Source organism: Molothrus aeneus, chromosome 3, assembly GCF_037042795.1.
Source record: "Molothrus aeneus isolate 106 chromosome 3, BPBGC_Maene_1.0, whole genome shotgun sequence".
In the NCBI taxonomy this organism is placed as follows: Eukaryota; Metazoa; Chordata; class Aves; order Passeriformes; family Icteridae; genus Molothrus; species Molothrus aeneus.
The window spans coordinates 91,724,643-91,746,407 of record NC_089648.1 but is presented as its reverse complement, the minus strand read 5'-3'; the positions used below and the strand labels follow the sequence as shown (position 1 = coordinate 91,746,407).

The following is a 21,765-nucleotide window of genomic DNA, read 5'->3' as shown; positions in this document are numbered from 1 at the left end:
GGAAAACAAACGAACATTGAACAGTCTGGTCATCCTGTTTCAAGACGATCATCACCATCAGATGCTGTTTCTAAGAAAAGTGACCCATCACACATTTATGGAACACCAAGCACCACATCTAATGATTATATGGCCTGGTAAGCCTACTATAAGGTGGTAGTTGATCTCTGGAAAGGTTGAAGCAGATTTTTACAGGGTTTGTTAAATTTTTCTGTTCGATAGCAAATATTCCAAGTGCTTCTGTGAAGTGCCTGACTTTGAGATTTAGATTGCATTTAGGGACCTTTGCCTATTTGGGCAGTTTTTCAGCATTTGAAAATTTACCATCAAATCAATAAGTCCCTAGTAGAGCGTTTATCTTTTTCACTGATCCCTGCTACATGACACTTTCTTTTGGATAAATTGTGGCTGAGAGGCTTTTTAGATTGATAATGATATATCAGTTTATTTCCAATGATGCAAGTGTCTGAGATTTTTAAAAGCACTTTGATAAATCCAGAAGCTTGCAGAATTAAGCACTTACGTTAGGAAGTTATAGCATTTGTTTATCCATGTTACCTTAAATAAGGCATAAACCCCTATGCCTGTGTTGGCAAATCTTTCTAATTATATGATTACTTTTTGTTTTCATAAGTCTCTAGGATGAATCATATAGGTCAAGGTTGTATGCTGAGTAAGTACTGTTCCTTTTGGTAGGACCTCTGTCTCTATAGTTGCAGAATTCAGACTGTAGGTAGGGCATGAACCACATAATTTCATGAAAGAACATGATAAAAGTCCTTGAATAAATTCTCTTTACTTAGTTTGTACATGCTAAATATGCAGAATTGCTCAGTGTTTCTATTTCTCTATTTGGACTTGTTTTGTCCTTTTTTTTTAAACTTATGTGATTTTACACTACCAAATAAATCCTAGTTATATACATTTTTTTTCCAGTTCTGATCTTGGCATTAGTTTCTGTAAATACAATTGGGGAAAAATTTAGTATGTTTAGAAATATAACTAAAGAGATGGTAGACACATCAGGAGAACAAAATAAATACCATAGGATTTTTTACAATCTTTAGTTTTCTTAAATCAATGATCTTTCTGCTCATACACAGTGTAGCTAAAGCTCTTAAGGCAATAGTGAGAGTTTTTGAAGTTGTCTGTCTGAATATGCTTACTCTAAAAAATAGGTAATCTAAAAAGTTTTTGAATAAATAACAATAAGCTGGAGAAGAGTAACTGGCTCATACTCTCTTAGAGTCAGCTCTTCTAGCATTATAGTTCCTTCACTTTTCAGTTGCTCGGAAGTGCCAGCTATTGTCTGAAGATAGTGAGTTTGTGTTCTTAAAAGTATTTGCATGGCGTGTTATGGCGTGTTATGGCGTGTTATGGCGTGTTATGGCGTGTTATGGCGTGTTATGGCGTGTTATGGCGTGTTATGGCGTGTTATGGCGTGTTATGGCGTGTTATGGCGTGTTATGGCGTGTTATGGCGTGTTATGGCGTGTTATGGCGTGTTATGGCGTGTTATGGCGTGTTATGGCGTGTTATGGCGTGTTATGGCGTGTTATGGCGTGTTATGGCGTGTTATGGCGTGTTATGGCGTGTTATGGCGTGTTATGGCGTGTTATGGCGTGTTATGGCGTGTTATGGCGTGTTATGGCGTGTTATGGCTTCAGTGTATTTCAAAAAAGACTTCTAAATGAAGATGTTGAAGTGGTCTTAATGATAATTAGTGAATGAAGTGGAGGCTTGAGCTCTTGCTAGTCACTAGGGCTTAACTTTCAAGAAACACTGAAGATTTCAACTTTGTTGTTAAAATAATCTTAGAAAATACAACTAATGCAGATACTGTTTATTTTTTTGTTAGTTTCAGTACACCAGTTGTAAAGGACAAGTTTCTGCCAGGATGTCAAATTTCTACTCCATACAGCCAGTTCCCATATTATTTACCACATACTCCAGCAACTCCATTTCAAAATCAAGTTGGCTTGCAGGTAACAATTTTGTCATTTTAGCACATATTTTCATTGGGAACTACTTTGGGTAAAATAAATGTGTGTATATATTTTTTTTCATCTGGAGTTACTGTTCATCTTCTTGGAGGAGTAATGGAAAGTAGTCTAGTATTCCTAAAATAACTTTCTTTGTGTGTATGTCTGAATTTAGATGACCTAAGTCAGATGTTGAAAAATCAGTTCAATTTTGTCAAAATGCTGGAGCCTTTGTCTAAGCCTTTTCTAAGCAATCTACGCCTTTTCAGGTCTTACTTAATGACAGAGAAAAGAACTAGAGCCTCTATTTTTGTTCTGCAGTGCTTTTACACTGGTATTACCCAGTACAGTACCATTAAAGAGAAGCAGTGTGTGTTGAAAATCATGAGTTTGAGGGAGGTAAAAGATTGCATTTCTCCATTTTTTTTTTAGATTTCACAAATTTTGATACATTTGTTGTGGCCTGACATAATGTAAAAATGGGTTACCTTAGATGTGTTGCATATTCAGGTAGGAACCTTCCCAATTGCAGATAAAGCTGGGGGATAGGTTTAAGCTTCCTACCAGAGGATAAGTATTGATAAATTAATAAATCAAACTTGAGACTTTTCTATGGCTTGGTGTAGCAGATATGAGCAATGCAGGCTGTTTCAACTTCACACTACTGCAGTCTTTTAGCTATTAGCTTCAAAAAGAATGGCTTCAGTACAGCTCTTAAGTTTCATGCTGAGACTGAAAGTCTCTTAGGTAGTGTAGTTTCTGACCTTATATGTAAAGAGGGAGGTGTCTCTAATGATCTGGGAAGCCTTATTAAAGATTCTTTTCTTGATTTCCAGTGTAAGGAGCATTGGCACCTTTTACATGAATGCAGTGATGTCACATGCCAAATGATGATTAGTGTATGGGGATCTAGCTTTCATTTGAAGTTTCCTTACTGCTTCTAAACAACTTTATCATCTTCAGAAAGAGCAAGACAACTTAAAGCATTTTAATGTAATAAAAGTAGAGCTCTCAAGTTCTGTTGCATGTACCAATATTTATTTCTTAACCTTTTCTATGTGTACACAGGTTCCAGCTTCTGTACCTTCGCATGAATGCCTTGTCATCAATGGAAGAGTTTATACAGTGTTAAAGCAAATAGGTAGTGGAGGCTCAAGTAAGGTAAGGTGCTCCTTTATCCTTTTAGTCAGTCACTCATTTACACAGTAGTACAATTTATTATAAATGTTGAAATCACCTAATGAGTCCCTAGTGTTAACATGTACACAATGTTTGACCCAGGGAATCCAGAACTTTGCTGGTGTGCCATGCTTAGACTTTTTGCTCTTGAAGATTATTTCTGTGGTAGAGTAAGCATTAAAATTCCTGGTAGAATCAGCTGTTCTATTGTAAGAGATGTGCTGCATTGTGTACATCCTAATGTGAAAGGCTGTTGTTTAGAGCAGTGTGATTACACTGTTGGGAAATGGGTGACTTGTAAAGTTGATTGAGAGCCTGAAGGAGACAGACCATCTCTTAACTACTTCTGTAACTTGTGTGAGAAGTAGAGTTGTAGCTATGTCTGAAGTGGTGAGTGAGATGCTTTTTACATGGAAATCTGGGGTCATGGGAGATTGAGAAACAATATTGGCAAAATCTCTTGGGCTTGTTATAGTTCCTTAGTTTCTTAACAGCATAAGCAGTTTAGCTGGATATTGTGGGGGACTATGTCAAAGGCCTTACAGAAGTCCAGATAGATGACATCTCTATCTCTTCCCTTGTCCACTGATTTAGTCCCTCCCTCACAGAAGGTCACTGGGTTGGTCAGACAGACTTGCATGTGGGGAAGCAGTGCTGGCTCTTTCAAATCACCTCCCTGTTCTCCATGTGTTTTAGCAGAGCTTCTGGGAGGATGTGTCCTAAGGATACCTAATTTAACTAATTACGTAGAGGTCTTTCCCTTTGTGAATCCATGTTGACTGTCTGATTGTTACATTTCAGTTGTACCCAGTAGGATATTCTCTGTAATTTTTGCAGCAACAGAGGTTTGGCTAACAAGTTTGTAGTTTCCTGGGTCTGCCCTCCCATCCTTCTTGCCAGTTGGACTAATATTAGCCAGCTTTCAGTTAGCAGGGAACTCCAGAAAGAGGAGCTCTCTGTTGCCAATGTATGGTTGTAGAATGAGGTAGGATGGCAGGGACTTCTGCATGTCACTTTCTCATAGTCTGCTTAAAACAAGGCTCAAATAGAGCAGGGTATGCATGGGGTTTTGTGTTTAAATATTGCCAAGGATGGAGATTTCATAGCCTATCTGGACAAGCAGTTTTCCTGTTGGTCTATATGACAGTGAAAAAATCAAAACATTCAATTGTGATTTCCTTGTTGTTAGCTATGTCTGTTGCATCTCATACTTGGATGGTTCAAGAGGAGTCTGTCATACCTTCCCTTTAAATAGGTGAAGACTGCATATAGGATTTCCTGCAGCCTTCTCAAGACTAAATGAGACTTTGTGCTCTCAACCTCTTCTAATGTGCCATGTAGTCTAGCCTCCAAATGATCATGGTGTGACAAAGTGAATGTGTGAGGGCAGATCAAACCTTTATCTCTGAGAGTGTTATTTCATAATCTTTATCTTAGGAACACTGCAGACTCATGATGTACTACACCTGGTGAAATATAATGTGGCACCAAGATAGCTTCTGATAGAGGGTTGGTTCTGTTGTAACTGGTGTCTTTGATTTTTTTCATGCTGGCTTGTATGAATTTTGTCAGATTGTTTCTTCATTTTGAAAAGGTAGACTTTGGTATTCTGGCTGAGTTGAGATGAAGGATCATGGTACATTGGAATAGGGATGAATGAAGTTATTAACATATTGTTTTGTAGGTGTTTCAAGTACTGAATGACAAGAAGCAGCTGTATGCTGTCAAATATGTGAACCTAGAGGAAGCTGATCAACAGACTGTTGAGAGCTATAAGAATGAAATTGCTCATTTGAGTAAACTGCAGCAACATAGTGATAAGATCATCCGCCTTTATGGCTAGTGAGTAAATACTAACTTTATTTAACCAGTATTTCACTGTAAAAAGATATTTCCTTCACTTTTAACACATGTTTTATTTTTAGTGAAATTACTGATCAACATATCTACATGGTAATGGAGTGTGGAAATATCGATCTCAATAGCTGGCTTAAAAAGAAAAAAAAGATGGATCCACTGGAACGAAAGAGCTATTGGAAAAATATGCTGGAAGCTGTTCACACAATCCATGAATATGGTATTCTTAAATAATTCTAGGTATTTGTATAGGATATATGGCAGATAATATGGCTCTTGTTTTAATTTTGGAGGTGGTATTGTTTTTAATGTTGGTGTAATCTTAGTGATCTTCAAAGATGGGTATTTACTGTATTTAAAAAAAAAAAGCAGTGATGCAAAAAACCAAGTTAAATCTTGATCCAGAGACAGACTTGGCTAAGTCAAGAAGGATCTCACAAATATCACTGTCTATGTAATGCTATCTGCTTTCTTTCAACAGCCAGAAAATATTTTCTGTTTTAGACTACCTCGTATACTCCCACTTGTTCTCTGTTAGACTCAAATTTTAGCCACTCAGTCTCTCCATACTTAGCTTTGACATAATGACAGCTCTGCCATCTTTACTTCGACAAAGTGTTCCAGCTTTCTGCTAGAGTTCTTCAGGCCTTCCTCTCCTCTTTACCTATATATTTGTGTATGCATCTATAGCATCTATATTCTGTTTGTCTGTATAGTATAAAGGAGAGGCAGACTTGGATCTTTTCCTATGTAATAATGAAGTGAAGAGTAGTGCATGTAGCATAAAGCATCATCTATTTTAGGACTGGAACATTCAAAAATATAGCAAACAGCAAAACCTACTGAAATTCAGCAGGCATACATAGATGTGATGTTTTGAAAAAAGACATAGATTTTTGTAAAATATCAAGATTGGTTGACTATGTAGATAGTAACCAAAATTCATGTTAAATTGTGCAAGTAGAGTTTGTAAGAAGTCAGTTGTGTATATTCCTCAGTGAATGGTACCTTTAATCAGACTAAGCAATATAATTATTTTATTTTAACTACCTGCTTAGCTAATGAAAGAGAGAACGACAAGCATAGACAGGCCACTGAACTGCTCCAGAGCAGCAATCCAGTGTGGCTATGTGCCCACAGAGCTGGAGTGTCTGTCCCAAACTGAGACAAACTCTGCAACTCAAATTGCTTGGAGCTGTTCTGGGGTACCTGCAGGTTTGATTAAGTAGTACTTCTAACTGTAAATTCATGTAAGTTAAGAACTCTTTAGGAAAAAATGGAAGCACTCTTATGAAATCTGCAGAGACTCAAATAAAGCCAATCTGCACTTTCTCTCTATGCAAGGGTTATGGGAATTGAGTAATGTTTAACCTTATGGTAGTAATTTGGATTTACTTTAAACTCTTTTTTACAGGCATTATTCACAGTGATCTGAAACCAGCAAACTTTCTGATAGTTGATGGAATGTTAAAACTAATTGACTTTGGCATTGCAAACCAAATGCAGCCAGATGTGACAAGTATCATTAAAGATTCTCAGGTGAAATACTTCTGGAAAATTCATGTCCATTTTTCTGTGAAATGCAATAGTACCTGCTGATAATTTTGATTGTAATAACCTCAACTACTATTGAAATCTTATGCTGAATGGTTTTATATGTGTACATAATTAATGTATATTGTTTTTTACATGTTTTTAATGAAGAAAATAATAATGGCATTCAACCCTAATAGAAACAAACTTTTAAGATGCTTTTCAGTGTTTAGGGACAGAAATCTAAGTTTTATTAAGTTAATTAAATTTAATGCATGCTTTACTTAAAATATTTTTTCATTTTTATGGCTAGGCTGGCACAATGAATTATATGCCACCTGAAGCAATAGAAGATAAGTCTTCCTATGGAGAAAATGGCAAGCCTCGTTCTAAGGTAGTATGATCTTTTTCCTCCTATTCCCTTCATGTTAGGAAGGAAGAATCTGAAGAATCATATATCTTCAGATTTTTTTTCAAAATCTTCCACTGAAACTTAAACAGAAGAGAATTTATTGTGCTGTAATGGTGTGCAGAGTTGGAAGGTTAAGTTTAATCTCCCTAACTACCTAAAAGCATTTGGCAGATAGTGTTTAGAAAAATGTAAGTGCTCAATTAGTGCGTAAAATTGAAAGTAAAACAGAGGCACAGGCTTGGGCATTTTAGGGCCACATATGAGTTCAGTGTATCCTGTTAGTTTTTCTCTGCTACAGAGTATTGTGTATTGTAGAAAATTTTATATCACCAGGGCAATGGAATGTGAATGATGAGAAAAGTACTGAAGGGAAAGCACTTTTCACATTAGCAGACAAAATTCAACTGAGGCCTACATGGTTTGGTGCAAAAATCCATATGTACTCTCATGTACATGAAGATTAACTTTTTAACAGTTGAATGGAAGTATTATTATGTAATGAAATAAAATCTTTGTTTCCTAAATAGACAATAAAATATTGCAAAAGTAGATTTTTTTTTAAGGATGGTAATTTTTTTACCTTTTGTATTTCTAAATTAAAACTGCGTGCGAAGTGCAGATTTTTTCAGCTCATCTAAGCAGAAATCTAACCACTGTGCTGGGAGTCAGGTTCTCTGTATGCATCTTTCTCCACTTCCCCCTCTCCCCTACTCTGTGCTTCTTTTGAAGTACTTCAGCTTCAAAAGGACAAGTGCAAAGTTGTCCTGCAAGGACCAGCCTGAGTGTCATAGTTGAAATATGGATCTGAATCCTTTAAACCCAGAGGAGTTGAATTGTGGCTTTCCACTTAGGAGATATAGCAGTGATCTCTGACCATTTCCTGGATTTAAATAATTTAGTATGCTTTTAGTTGTGTTTATTTTTAAATCTGAAATTAGAATCCTGCAGTTTGAGTTGTTAAGGACTAACTTTATTTTTAAGTTAGTTCTTCAAGTAAGTTGATTTTCAAAAATAGTTTACAACAATAGTTTTCTTATGGAATATCAGTGAAGGAAGCAATGTTACTGTCTTAGTAGATAATGGCGTGCTGTCTTGGTGATTTTGTGTAATAGTAACAAAGATCTCTTACACAATGAAAACTGTACAAATACATGATAAATTGACTGAAGGGCCAGTTCCTTAAGTAGAGAGTAATTTTTTTTTATTTTTAATATTAGATAAGTCCCAAAAGTGATGTGTGGTCACTGGGCTGCATTTTGTACTGTATGACATATGGAAGGACTCCATTTCAGCATATAACAAGTCACATCAATAAAATGCATGCTATTGTTGATCCAAGCTATGAAATAGGGTTCCCAGATATTGCTGAGAAGGATCTTCAAGATGTGCTGAAGGTAACTGTTCCTTTTGTTTTAAGTAATGGTAATTTCTTTATTTAAAGCATATTTTATAAAACTGAATGAGTTGTGCTCAAAAGACTTTTTCCACAGAGAGATGCTCACTGCTACTTGTAGTAACAGGCCTTATTCTAAAAGAAGAACTAAGGTAGAGCTACTCATGTAGTTTTCATATTAAAGTCTCTTTTCAGCTCAATACCAGCTAAGTAAGTCCTTTGGTTCAACAACCAAAGTAAATACTGTTAATTCCTAGGACAATTCATAATTTATAGGCAAAACATTCTTCCTCTTTCTTCATTTGCAGCGCTGTTTAATAAGAAATCCTAAAGAGAGAATTTCTGTTTCGGAGTTGCTGGTACATCCCTATGTTCAAATTCAAAGTCATTGTCCAACAGGTACATTTATTTTAAAATACATTTTTACTAAATAGTATTTGTAACTATGCATTAAAAACCACTTTACAATTAGAGGTACTATGAGCTTGTTGATGTGACTCAGTTTTGTTTGGTGCCTACATCTGCTTCAGAAAAGACTTCACTATTTTAATTCTTAAACCTGTTGCAAACTGTTCTGGCAGTTTTTATGCTGATAATGTATACAATTTCACCATGAGTATAAATTACCTGCAGATGTTCCAAATGCAAAAGGAACAACAGAGGAAATGAAACGTATCCTTGGCCAGCTTGTTGGCTTGAATTCTCCCAATTCTATTTCTAGAGCTGCGAGGGTAAGTAAATTGTCTTTTCTATTTTGTGTTGTAGTACATGCCCATTCAGAGCAAGGTTAGAATGTTTAGTAGTGAAACTGAAACAATACATATATGAAATCTTCAGCCATAGCTGGGAAAACATTGCATATCTTAGCGCTTCTATTTGCAAGGATGCAGAATCTCTCTACATTATTCTGAATTGGAAGGGTTGAAAGTGATGCCAGTAATCTTTACTTTTAGTTTTTTCTTTCCTTTCCACCTCCTGGTAGATCTGCTATGCTTTTAAGCAACCCCTATGTGGGAGTCTTCTAATTTAAGAACCCTCACTATGGAAAAATTATCTCAATTGATCTGTTAAGTATGCACACTTTTGGACTGCAACTGTTCCTGCATCCTGGAAGTTGCTGAGCTGTTAATGCCAGTGTTATTGTAAATTAGTTCCTGTGTGTTGAAGTATTGCAGCCTCTCTGTTTATTGCCTGAAAGAGAAGCTTGATAAATCTTCAACTCTGTTCTTTCTATCTGTGTCTCAGAGGTGATGGTGGTAAAATATACATAAGACCTAGAGAATGCAAAACTGCTTTCATGGGGAGGAAAGCAAATTCAATGTATATTAAATCTAAAGGAGTTCATGCTTACACTTCTAGTTGCACTTGATCTGTTTTGAATATGAGGTTGAACAAGTAGTTATTCTTCTAACAAAATGGTGATTTGGCTGTTTGTGGGCATCTGAGTATCTCATGTAGAGCTTGCATGCCCCCAGTACACAAATAACTCCTTCCATGCTGGGGTTTCCATAGTGGAGACGTTTAATAGAGTAAACTTGATTTTTAGATCTCTCCAGCTCATTTGTTCTCTCCTGACTTGTGAAACTCTATAACTTTGCCCACACTGCAAAGTCAATGTATGTATTTTCCCCTGGGCACTGCACTGCATTACAACTGGTACAACTAAGCTGTCTTAAGTGTTTTATTTTTTGATTTGACAGAGCAATTTTAATATGGAATATTTCAGTATGTGATGATTTATTTCAAGTGTAATGCTTGTTATATTGTTTGAATCCACGTGCAGTACAACTATGTTCACCTGAATACCCTGTGTGTTTAACTTTCAGACTTTATATGAACAGTGCAACAGTGGTAAAACTCTTGATGTATCAGCATTTGCAAAACCTGGGAGTCAAAAAACATGGACAACAAAATGATGTACTACTGTTCAGGATGCAACAGATGTCTGGTCTGTTCAAAAAGTATTTTGTGCTGCTAGCTTTTAAAAGGACACTCAGCATAAAGTTTGCATTTTTATATGTTCGTTGTGTTCTTTTGATAATGATTTCAGGTCATTAAAAAGAGCTTAATTGAATGCTTTTTACAGTGGGCTCTTTCACTCCTTGCATGCTGCTTGGGTTGAGGAATGACAATGGCTACTTGGTGATTATGGTCTGTGTTACTTACAAAGCACAACCGTGTCTGGAGTACAAAAACTTGTGTGAGAATCTTTCAAGATGAGATCTTAGGAGAAGCTAATATAAAAAAGTTCCCAAAAAAAGCCAGCTGATGTACATGAAAAACATGAAATACCTTTTGAAACATCTCGTAAGGCACAAACAGTGTTATGCTGTTCTGTCCTTTGCTAATAAATACCTTGGAAATGAGCATTCTGTATAAACCACCAGTTATAATATTGGTAGATGCATGTAAATGTCACCCGGCTTTTGAGCTGTTCCTGTGGTTGAGTGTTATGATGGAATCATCAGTACTGTGTTGAACTTGTATGAATAAAATGACTCTTGTTGTATTAAAAATGCTATTACAGGTTAAGTCTGCTTTTCAAATTTCAAAATAGAAATTCCTTCAGGATTCACAATGGTAATAAATTACTAATTTGGGTTTTTAAAGGCATTGATACTAAGCATTTGCTAAAATGCACTGAATGTAAGAGAAGTGGATTTTACATGGTTGTTATTGGATTGGTCAGGTTTTAACTGAATTACATTTCTGATGCGAGTGTATGTTCATACCGGCCCTCCCTTGTTTTGGGTTAGCTGTGATTCTCTACATTACACAGGGAGAGTGATCAGAGTGGGAATTATTCCTGATAAACAGGAGGGCTGAAACAGGGGCAGAGAATGTGTGCTCCACTGCAGTGTTGGAGCACAGAAAGAACAGCACATCTCCTTCTTAAGAGTAAACCTGGAATGATAAACTTAAGGGGTTGGTCTCATTGTCATTATGTGAAACAGGGTGTGGAATCTCAATTAGTCATCTGTCAGGATGGGGGTAGTTGTCCCATGTTTCTAGTGAAAAAGGCTTGTTCCCCATAGTGGTCTTGTTCTTGCTCATTTTTTTTTAAAGACTTAGTGCTGCTGCTGCAGAAGTTCAGAGGTATTTCAGGCATAAGGAGTACCTGTGCTAATTGTACTCCACCTTTTGTTTATAGCTTGTTATGTATATATTAAAATTTTCAAAGTTGAAGCCAATGAAGAAAAGATTTTATTGTTCCGCACATTTGATATTCTAAACAGTTTGAGAGACTGCTAAGGTATGGGAACTGAAACACTTTGGCTTTCTCTGGAAGGGGGGAAGAAGTATCAGCCTCTTCAGAGAAAAACCTGTGAAGAAAATCTTTACTCTGCAGAAATGTCTTTTCATAAAGTGAAAAGTTTCCCAAGTCCTTGTCTAGATTACAGAGCTTGAAAAAATTATTTGTAGTTATTCTAATGTTACAGTTGTTAACTTTTGCTGTTTTGCTTCCCTAGTTTGTGTTGAATATTGAGAAGCAGTGCTACATTACTGCATAGCAGTCCTACAATAGCTACAGCTATTTTTCTTTTGTAGTGTATGATTTATCAAGCCTTTCTCTTATTCCGTGGCTGTTGAAGAACCCACAGGAAATATAACTGACATGAGAGGGAGCTTATGAAAGAGCCCTGGGGCTGATAAGAGGCAGTGGGTTGTTATCAATCATCCCTTTAAAATAATTTTTTTCCATTGCAGATGGGCAGTTGATTTATTCCTCTTCCCCACCTCCACGACATGCTGCAGGATATCTGTCTGCCTTGGTAGCTGCCACTTACGAGTCTTCAAACTATTTCAGGGCTTTTTTTCTGCTTTATTGAAAGCTATCTCCCTTCTCAAGTTCTGCTGGAGTCTTAAAAGCATAAGTGAATTACAGAAATGTGTGATTAGCTTTAAAGGACAAAATAACAATCTTAAATGTTGGGTAACAGGTAACTGCTAAAAGCTTTTTCAAGGTTACAAAATGTCCATCCTGTGTTACTGTCACCCTCAAGGCTGCATTTCAGGACATTGTATATAATGGAGAGAGAAGATGGCTGGTAAAGCAGAGTATGTCTGTAAAGAGATAAATTTACAGTACAATACCATATCAGCTAATAATGAGATTCCACAGCTATGTGAAGGGTACAAAGGTAAATGAGAACACTTCACTAAGTTCCCTGTTATAATTCTTGTTGGAAAAATGGGTTTGGGAGTCTACAGCCTGTAAATCTAAAACTGTGTTCCAAAAGCTCTGCTCAGCAGCTGGCACTATAAAAGAAACCTAACTGCAGAAGGGTTACTTTCCTTTTCATTTATGAATGGGTCTAGCATGACTCAGTCTCCAGATTCCTCTGGAGGGTAAGTGGAGGGGCAGGAACTGACCTCTCCTCTGTGGTGGTGGGAGCTGAGGGAATGGCAGGAAGAGGGGAGGGGAGGTTTAGGTTGAATATCAGAAAAAGGTTCTTCACCCAGAGGGTGGTTGGGCCCTGGAACAGGCTCCCCAGGGAAGTGGTCACAGCACCAAGCCTGACAGAGTTCAAGAAGTGTTTGGATAATGCTCTCAGGCACCTGGTGTGACTCTTAGGATGTTCTGTGTAGGGCCAGGAGCTGGACTTGATGTTCCTTGTAGGTCCCTTCCACCTCAGGATGTTTTTTGATTCCATGATTCTCTGACTCTGCCTGAACTCTGCTCTGTAAGGTTAGTTGGAATTCAAACACTAAATAAAGTTTTAAGTTTTGAAGGCTCTGCTCATGCAGTTATTCTTCTTGTGACAACACCTAGAACTGAGTCCTTGACAAGATCAAGAAAAGGAGGCTGTTTGCTTGCATATACCTCTGCTCTAAGGACACTTGACCAAGGAACAAGAAAAATCTATTCACAAATCCATCACCATGATGCTGGAGGAGTCAAACTCCTGCTTCTCATCTAGTCTTGTGGAAGGCACTCTTAAGGTGCTACTGCTGTACATGTAGCTGTGCAGGAGGGAAATAGTAAAATCCCTAACAGCAGAGGGCAGAGCAGAGAGTGTGAGTTAGTCTGGAGGTAAGTTGTCAAATTGTCACTATTTTGGTCCCTCCTGTGGATTTCTGTTCTTCCTTTAAGTACCTAAGAATGGTTGCATACTCAACAGTTTTAACTAATTCTGGGAGTGGTGGTAAGTATCATGTTAAAAATTCAACAGTTGAACAAACTTGAGTTCTAGCCATGGTGTGAAGTCTAGCTTGCTCCCTGAACTCCTCAGCAAGCATCTCTGGTTAATCCTTGCAGGTGCCAGTTATAACAATCCTTGCTTCTTTCTTCCAGTTGGTTACACTCTTATTGCCTTGCTGCTCACACAAAACAGAGTTCTCAGCAGCAACAAATAAAACAAATACCACTTTTTATTGTATTTCTCTCTTTAACACTTTTATTGCTAAGGCATGTCCTGTTTCAGCTAAGGGTAAACTGCTAATATGGGAGTATTCCCTTCCTGCTTGATGTATATATCTCTTCTAAACTTCGTTATCTGTCCCACCTGCCTGGAGCACAAGGCTTGTCAGTGTGCCCTTGTTTGCTTACTGCTTCACATAAAGTAATTAGGAGATAAATCTTGTGAGATAAAGGCTATAAAGAATGGAGCAGGCACTGCAATGTGATTTACTTGTAGGATATAGAGGTGTGCACCTGTATGGACTCAGAAGAAGTCTTTATACAGCCTGTCCATACACTTTCATGGGAGTTGCTGAAATGAAACCTGAGATAAAAATCTGACTCCTCACCTCAATTTCTTCTGTTGGCAGGTAGAATATTCACAGCTAAACAATGATGCAATTTGAAGATTCTGGCTCTAATCAGATGAATTGCTAAAATCCAGGCAGATTTTGCAATGAAAGTTCTGACTAATTTGATGTGGAATAGTGGTACCACTGTTCTGATCCCTGAATAAACACAAGGAATAAGTCAGTTTTAAAATATCTGTCCATTGGTCTTAACCCTTATATATTGTAAGGCTCTCTGGCTTGTCTCTGTACCCACTTAATGTGTATGTTATGTGGTAAGTGCAGGCATGCTTTGAATTCCTCTTTGTAACATGTTCTGTGTCTCTTGCTTTTCCCCTGTTTTATGTCACTGTTATTTTTATTTTTAATTGGCTTTTAAGTAACTATATTTAAAGAAATATGAATTGGATTTGCACTTGCTTCCTTTGTCTTGAATAGACAAAATCTTAGAGGTCCCAAATGATTGTTAGCCTAGCACTGCCAGGTCATGGATAAAATATTTGTGAGTCTTAGCTCTTTACATTCCTTGTCTTGTTTGCTTTGTTTGTCAGAAAGCTGTTCAGTACCACAGATCTGTACAGTGCTACTTGTGTTCAGTGACTCATTGGGGCATAAAGCTTTTCACTGCTATTGCAGAGTGGCATTGTACTTTGAAATACTCTTATCAGGCTTAAAACACGTGTTTGGATGTTCATGCAATGGGACACATAGTTCTGTGCAGCGGAAGGCAGTGAAGTCCCCTCCACAGTGATGGGGAAATGCTGGGCTCTGCAGCAGCTGCTGTGTGCTGGAGGGACTCCTGAGCCATCCAGCAGGAAGCACTCACCAACATTGCAGGAAGGTACCTCAGAAATGAGAAGTTCTGAGTCTTCAGGAGGTCTTGGGTACCTGAGTGAAAGATGAGTGTCTGCCTAAATATCTCTCAGTCTGATGTTTGGACTTTACTTTTGCAGTGCTGGACATCTGTTAAGACACTTCCTAATGGCAATGATGGGTGCTGAGCAATGCAAATATGAACAAAGCATTGATTTTTGGGACAGCAGAGGAAGCTTCAAAGAAACCCTGGCATTTGGCTTGCTGTTTGCCATGGGTTAGAGAATGCTCCTGTTGCTCTAGCTTCTCATCTGGAAAGAAAAGCCAACTCACATGCATCAATGTTCAGAGCTGAGAAAGTTGGAGATTTTCATGCCAAGCTATGCTCTGTAAGATATTAGTCCAAGGAACTACTTGAAATTGATATGCCAGTAGCAGCCTTTTAGGGCAGTTGATAAAACTCTCCAGACCCAGGTGGCTTTGACTGCTGGAGTCTAAAGGAGTTTGTAAGAGCTATGTGAGGTGTTGTCCTGTGTGGTTTTTAAATTAGCCTTAGGAACACAGGAAGGGAAGGTAGTAAATATGATACTTGTCTTTATGCATGTTGAAGCTTGTAAATGAGACTACCAAATATGCCTTCCATAAGTAAATAAAGCCTATGTTGACAGAACACAAAGGAATTCACATGGGAAAAAAGTATCCAGACATACATACAACACAAGGGGCTGTTGGAGTGGTATTTGGGGATGGTTCTTCTGCATTATGAGTAGTTTTCTGAAAATGTCTGCCCAAACCTTGTACCAAAGGAACCAATTAGAATATTAATTATTGGGAAAGGAAGAATGCAAGAAAATATTATTATGCTGCTATGCAAATATATTTGATTTAAATGCTGTCTGCAGTCCTTGAAAAGGTTTAACAAAGCTAGAGCATATGGAGAGACCCAATGCAGGCCTTCAGGGAGATGGAAGTGACTTCCATACAATACTAAAATCTGTATGACTTCCTCAGGAAACTCTCACTAAGAGGAATCAGCATTGTGCAGGGCTAGGAGCTGATGAAATGATCGGTCAGACTGCTAGAAATGGATGAAAGGAAGATCCTAGGGTTTAGTATGCAACATGTAAGTATATCTGAAGTATTGTGGAAGCCAAAGATACTAGTGTATTCAAAAAGAGATTGGATATATTCAAGGAGGTCAGGATGATCCTTGGCACTGTATGTAAGTGGTGAGATGTAATCTCTAGCTTGGGAATTCCCCCTATATATATCTCTGATTCTAAGTGCCTGGGCTGTTTTGCCAGAAATGAAATTGCTTACCTTGCTCAAAGGGTTCATGATAAAAAAGTTTAGCAGACCACACTGCCTTGTGCTCTGACCCCTGTGACAATAGATTCCTTAATTGGTTGGGTTTCTTTGGGTCCTGGGTACTTGGTTTCCATCTCCATGCCTGTCAGTGCGGCACCTTTTGCAAGAAGCGTTTGAATGTATTTGTTCCACGAGTGTTAATGGAAGGTGATCATGTTTTAGCAGGCATTGTGTACCAGCAGCAGCAGCTTGGCCAGAGCTGTGCTGCCTTATCTTGCTTCCCACCTGCCACCTGAGCCACTGCCTCAAGGAGTCAGGCAGGTTTTGTAGCTGTGCTGTTACTTCCCTGCTGAGATCATAGCTGTACCTCAGAAGGGCAGCTGGAAGCTGGAATCATGGCAGGCTGTTGCCTAGGTGTCAGCTTTGGAGCAAGGCTACAAGAAAGCAAGTAGCTAGAATAGGCAACTACAGCAGCGGTAGAAGCAGGGTTCAGATCTGCTTGTCAGAAGTTTGGTCCCACAGATCCGGTTTTAGGTTCTGTAGCCATGCTGTGGCTTTCTTGACTCTGCTTGTAGCCACATCCTGACCTAGTTGGCACTAGGTCCCACTTCACACGCTGCCTGCTGATAACACCAGCAGCAATTCCTGCCAGCAGCTTAGGTCGGTGCAGGTCGTGATGTTTCAATAACCACTTTGGCACACTGGTGGGTTTTTGTACATGGGTGGGTCCTGCAAAACTTGTTTAGCTAGCCCTTCTTTTCCAGAGTTCCCTGTGTGCTCAGTCTTCCCACAGAACCTTGCCTCACACTTTCCTATATGCATGTCCTTACACACTGTTTCAAGGCAATAGCTGGAACCTTTCCAGTGGTGGTTTCATGGGGAAATGCTAGTTCAAGGAGTTCACTGTGGTCCTTTCAAATTCTTCTGGGTTTCACTTTAGACAGGGGCCTGGTACCATTTGGGTAGACTCCTGCCCATAATTCTGAACATAAGACCTCCCTGTCCTGGAGTTTAGGTTCTCCCAGGATCTGGAATAAGTGCTGAATAACAAGGACCCTGGGGCATTTGCTGATCCCTTTGTGGTCTGTCACTATTTTGGAGTATTAAATCTTGTCCATTCAAACTCTGGCCAAGGATCTTTTTGAGTTCAGGGAGATTCTGCTTCATGGAAGACAACTGAAAAATAAACTTTCCTACATGTTGGACATCAGTTTTCGTTTCTTTCTGAAAACCTGTATGCTTTCAAAAGGAATATGCAGAAAAACTGGCTGTGTAATGAGTCAATCCATAAACATTGCTAATGCATGAGTTGCGCATCCAAAGCTACATCCAAGCACATTTTCCATAAAAGCTTATTCATTGTGTCTGATTCCAGTAAACAGGAGTCACTACAAGTGAAGGCTCACTCATTCTATTTACTGAAATATTGTATCTTTCTCTCAATTTTGCAATTATAATAATAACTTGAAGTCTATATTGACATATGGTATCACAGGGGTTAATTGATTTTCATCTTGAGCATCTCGTAGAACATCATAGCCTAATAATGAAGAACTTCCCTAAGACAGGGCAAGCATAAAGGAAAGATGAAGATATAAATCCAGGACTGGATGAAGCATCTACCTTATCTAAAGGAAAACCCTTTTGTAGTTGCTGGTGTGAATGGATCCAGATAAAAAAAAAACCAAACAAAATGCACAACAAGGCGGAAAAGTCCAACCAGAGGCAGGGAGGTGCTACATCCCCACGGTTCTGCCTTGTGAGCTGTTATGAGCCTCTCTGGGCTGGTGTCTGCTCTCCTTTCTCCCAGACTTCCTTCTTGGCTGAGTGAGTCAGAATTTTCTATAGAGCGTTTTCCTGATCCACCTACTGAACTGTGTTTGCCCTTCTGTGCATCCTGGTTGGCCACATTCAAACACGATGCATTGAAAAAGAAAACATTTTGGAAGTCTCACCAGGTGCCTTTTTAGAGGGAAATATTTATCTTTTCAGAGAATACTTTTCTAATTACAATCCCTAGGCAGCATTTTTTTTTTCTTGGCTTAGGCAGTTATGCTTCATAGCTAGTAAAAAAACAACTAATGCAGAACTCTTCTTCTGCCCCCCTTTTTTCACTTGCAACAGTTTACAGCACACAGTGAAAGGCTTTGGCACTAGGTACTTAACCTGCTCTATGTATGATTGAGGTTACTGTGACTTTTTTCCTTACCACCTAGACCTGAATGACTGATCCTGAATTAAGGATGATAAAGGTAGAGGTAAGAATAAGTTTTATTAGAATATTGGTGGTGTCATTAATTATCTGTGATCCTTAAACTCTGAAGGTGCTCCAAGAGCCTCTTTTCAGCCTGCTGGAGCTGGTCTTGCTTTGCACTGAGCAACTCAGGCTTCTGATTTCTTTCTGACCAGCAGGATAACATCCAAAGTCATATGATGAACATGAATGTTAGTACTGTATGTTGTCATCTGTCTTAATGGTTCACTTTTCCCTCATTTCAATCATTAAAAAGTCGTGCCAGAAGATGCATGGGAAGATATATGCAATGCATCTTGATCTTCTGACTGTCATAAACTACTCAGTAAGGTCTCATTTATCATAAATACCCAAGCTGCATTTTGTGTCAATTTCTACATTATTGTTACATATTTTTAATCAAGACGTACTTTTGAGGTCAGGCTAGTTAGTCTTGCATGGATCAGCACATTTATTGCCTTTGTAGTCTTGCTAATCTCCAACCATGTTGCATTCACTTCAAAATGAGTCTACCTAAGGTGTAGTTTCATATGCTAATCCTTTCAAAGTTACTGAAAAGCAGCTTGTTGGGGTTAGAATTGAGGTCCATGCTGCCTCAGAGCTTGTCTCTGGCCAGTATGGGATGCTAAGGAAAGAACAGCCTGGGGCAGGTGTGCAGTGATGCATCTCAGGATGGTGATCAGCACCTTCCCTTCCCTGCAAGTACAGCTGCTCTTCCAGTTCCAGGACAATGGGGTTGTGCAACAGCATGCTCAGGTGCAATGGCTACCATGCCTTTGCTCCAAGGAAACATCATGGTCCTCACTGAAAACTGAGGCAGAGAATAGATTTCTTTTGGGTTAGATGTAAATTTAGTTATGTGTCTATTGTCCTCATTTTCCCTGTTTCTTTTTATATAGGAGAACATCCTGTTCATTTTGATTACCTTTTGTATGAAAAAAAAATATTTTGAAAAGTTCTAATACTCCCCCCCCCTTTTTTTTTTAATAATATTCTGAAATGTTGTATCTGGAATTCCTGCTTTTTGAGTTTTTTAGAAATCAGAAGCTGTATTCCTTGATCTGCATTTGTTTGCCCTGCCACTTTGACTCTGTGATCACTTGTTTCTAAAAGAGTATCTTGCAATCCTTCTATCCTCTTTGCTTAACAAAATGAACCTGCCTGGCTTTTGGACTTACAGATTTAAGAGCTATTTGGTAAGGAGAAATGTCTCTCTCTAGTTTGTGCCTTGAACTTTTTATTTTCGAGGTTGCCAGCCTCCCAAAGGGTATGGCACATGGTGATATTAATCTCTTTTTTAGCCTCTATGTTTCTGGAGAGCAGCTCTTTCCTGTAGGCAGTGCTGCTGGCCAGGGTGGCCAGAAGGTGATGTCACCTGCTGGCCAGAATGGTCAGAAAGGAATCAGAAGCCTGAGGAGCTTGGTCTGAGGAAAGCCATAAATGAGTGCTCTCCTCATGCTTCTGGTTTGGTGTGGCCACAAGCCTGCCCTGGGAAGTGCATTTCAGGTTGGGTCAGGACTGGTGCTTGGTGAGCACTAAGGGCCAGAAGAGATCTCCTCAGCAGAAGGATATTCTACTGCATTTTCTACAGCTTGAACTCAACTATTTGGCTTGATCAAAGCATCACCTTTTAATTGCTTCATGTTTCATTTCTGCAAGTAACTTGATGTTGTATTTCTGCTGCAAGTAACTGCTGCTTACTGGTTGCCCTTGTATTAATGAGTGCAAGCTTTTAATGTGAGCTGTGACTGTATCCAGACCAGGTGTGTACCAGTGGCAGCCAGAGTGCAGGTTTGCTTCCTTCAGCTGTCCCACAGTCAGAACAAAGTGCCAGGAGTGAGTAGGGTTTCTTTTGGTGCTGTCCTAGGGTTTGTTATCAGGAATGATGCTACAGAGCAATATGTCATTGTCCAGTCAATGCCAAATTGATAGTGGCACTGGTGTAAGAGCTGCTGTGGCAATGGCAGCAGTCCCTCCTGTTCTCTGCATGGGCCTGTATTTTTGGCATAGAACTGGCAGGTGTTGACAGTGTCCTCAGACCACCTTCAAGCAATATGAAATGTCATTTAGCTTTCTTAAATCTCTCTATAAAAAATAATTGTATTACAGTCTAGGTGCCTTTAAACATGTTTCTACCTGTACTGAGAGCTTCCTCATCTGTCACTAAGAGATTATGAACAATCTTTTGTATTCATAGCTCTGCCTTCTTTTGGTAAGGTTTTGTGTTTAGTTATAGCTCTTGTAATGGTTGGCTGAGCTGTACAAAACTGACATGCCACTGGCTGTGCACTGTAGTTTATCTCACTTCTGATGGATCCCCAGGGAAAAACTTCTGCACTCACCAAATATCTCCCAGGTTAGCATTTGATTTGTGTGTTACCTACATTGACTGAAAGCACACAGAGCTTTTTGACTGTCTGAAAGGCATGTTTTTTGTTCAGAGTCAAACACTGGTCTTCCAGTAATGAGTCTAAAATTTTCTGTGACTATAGGTTGTGGTCAAAGCTGCTGTTTCTGCTCAAACACGCTACTTGCTGGGGTCTGTTTGTGCCTGGCCCACATGCTAGAAGCTCCATGTCCTGCTGGTGTTTTAGGAATGCATTGCCCATGCACTCCTTCAGTGACTCACAGGTATTGTAATCAGGTTCTTTAATTAACTCCTTTGAGAGTTAAATCTTTACCAGGTTTTTAACAGTGGCTTGGATACTTTTGCATAGGAATACTCTAAAGCAGCTGATTCAGAGAAGAAAGTTAGGTAAGACATTTTTGAACTTAGTTCACTGCTTTAGGAAGATTTGTATTCATTCCTGCTCAGCTGGACAGCTGCTTCTGTTTGACTCTGGTTGGCCATGATTCCTCTATGCACCTAGGAATGTTCTTTCTAATCAATATGGTTTGATGTAGCTTTAGTCTTGTATTGCCAGTTCTTTCCACAGCTGCTCACAAGATTAAGTCACCCTTGACTAATCAGGTGGCTTTCTGTGGTGAAATGACTGGATCTGGGAATGAGGGGTGAGCAAGAGATGATGTTTCCTTTGACTTTAGCAAGACTTTTGGCACCGCCCCTCATAAAACTCTTGTAAGCATGGCAGGATATTAGGGATTGGGTGGAAGGGTAGATGGACAACTAGAAGATGGGTGAAATGCTGGCTGGATGACTGGGATCAGAGGGCAGTGGTTCATGGGTTGCACTTTCAGACCCCTGCAGTTCTCTACTTGTTGCTGGGGTGTGTCCTATTCTACATCATCGATGGCCTGGAGGAGGCAATGCAATGCACTCTCAT

At 39.0% G+C, this 21,765-nt stretch overlaps 1 protein-coding gene across 1 annotated transcript in view; it reads left to right on the top strand.

Moving 5' to 3' along the window:
* Positions 1-10,876, top strand: part of TTK (TTK protein kinase) — a 29,913-nt gene extending 19,037 nt beyond the window's left edge. Inside the window, exons 13-23 of the mRNA XM_066545899.1 lie at positions 1-137; positions 1,858-1,984; positions 3,050-3,142; positions 4,845-5,002; positions 5,086-5,237; positions 6,432-6,556; positions 6,864-6,944; positions 8,180-8,356; positions 8,664-8,754; positions 8,989-9,086; positions 10,182-10,876. Of these exons, the coding sequence (XP_066401996.1) occupies positions 1-137; positions 1,858-1,984; positions 3,050-3,142; positions 4,845-5,002; positions 5,086-5,237; positions 6,432-6,556; positions 6,864-6,944; positions 8,180-8,356; positions 8,664-8,754; positions 8,989-9,086; positions 10,182-10,271 (1,329 nt within the window). The 3' untranslated portion in view covers positions 10,272-10,876. The remainder of the gene's footprint in view (positions 138-1,857; positions 1,985-3,049; positions 3,143-4,844; positions 5,003-5,085; positions 5,238-6,431; positions 6,557-6,863; positions 6,945-8,179; positions 8,357-8,663; positions 8,755-8,988; positions 9,087-10,181) is intronic.
* The last annotated feature ends 10,889 nt before the right edge of the window (positions 10,877-21,765 follow it).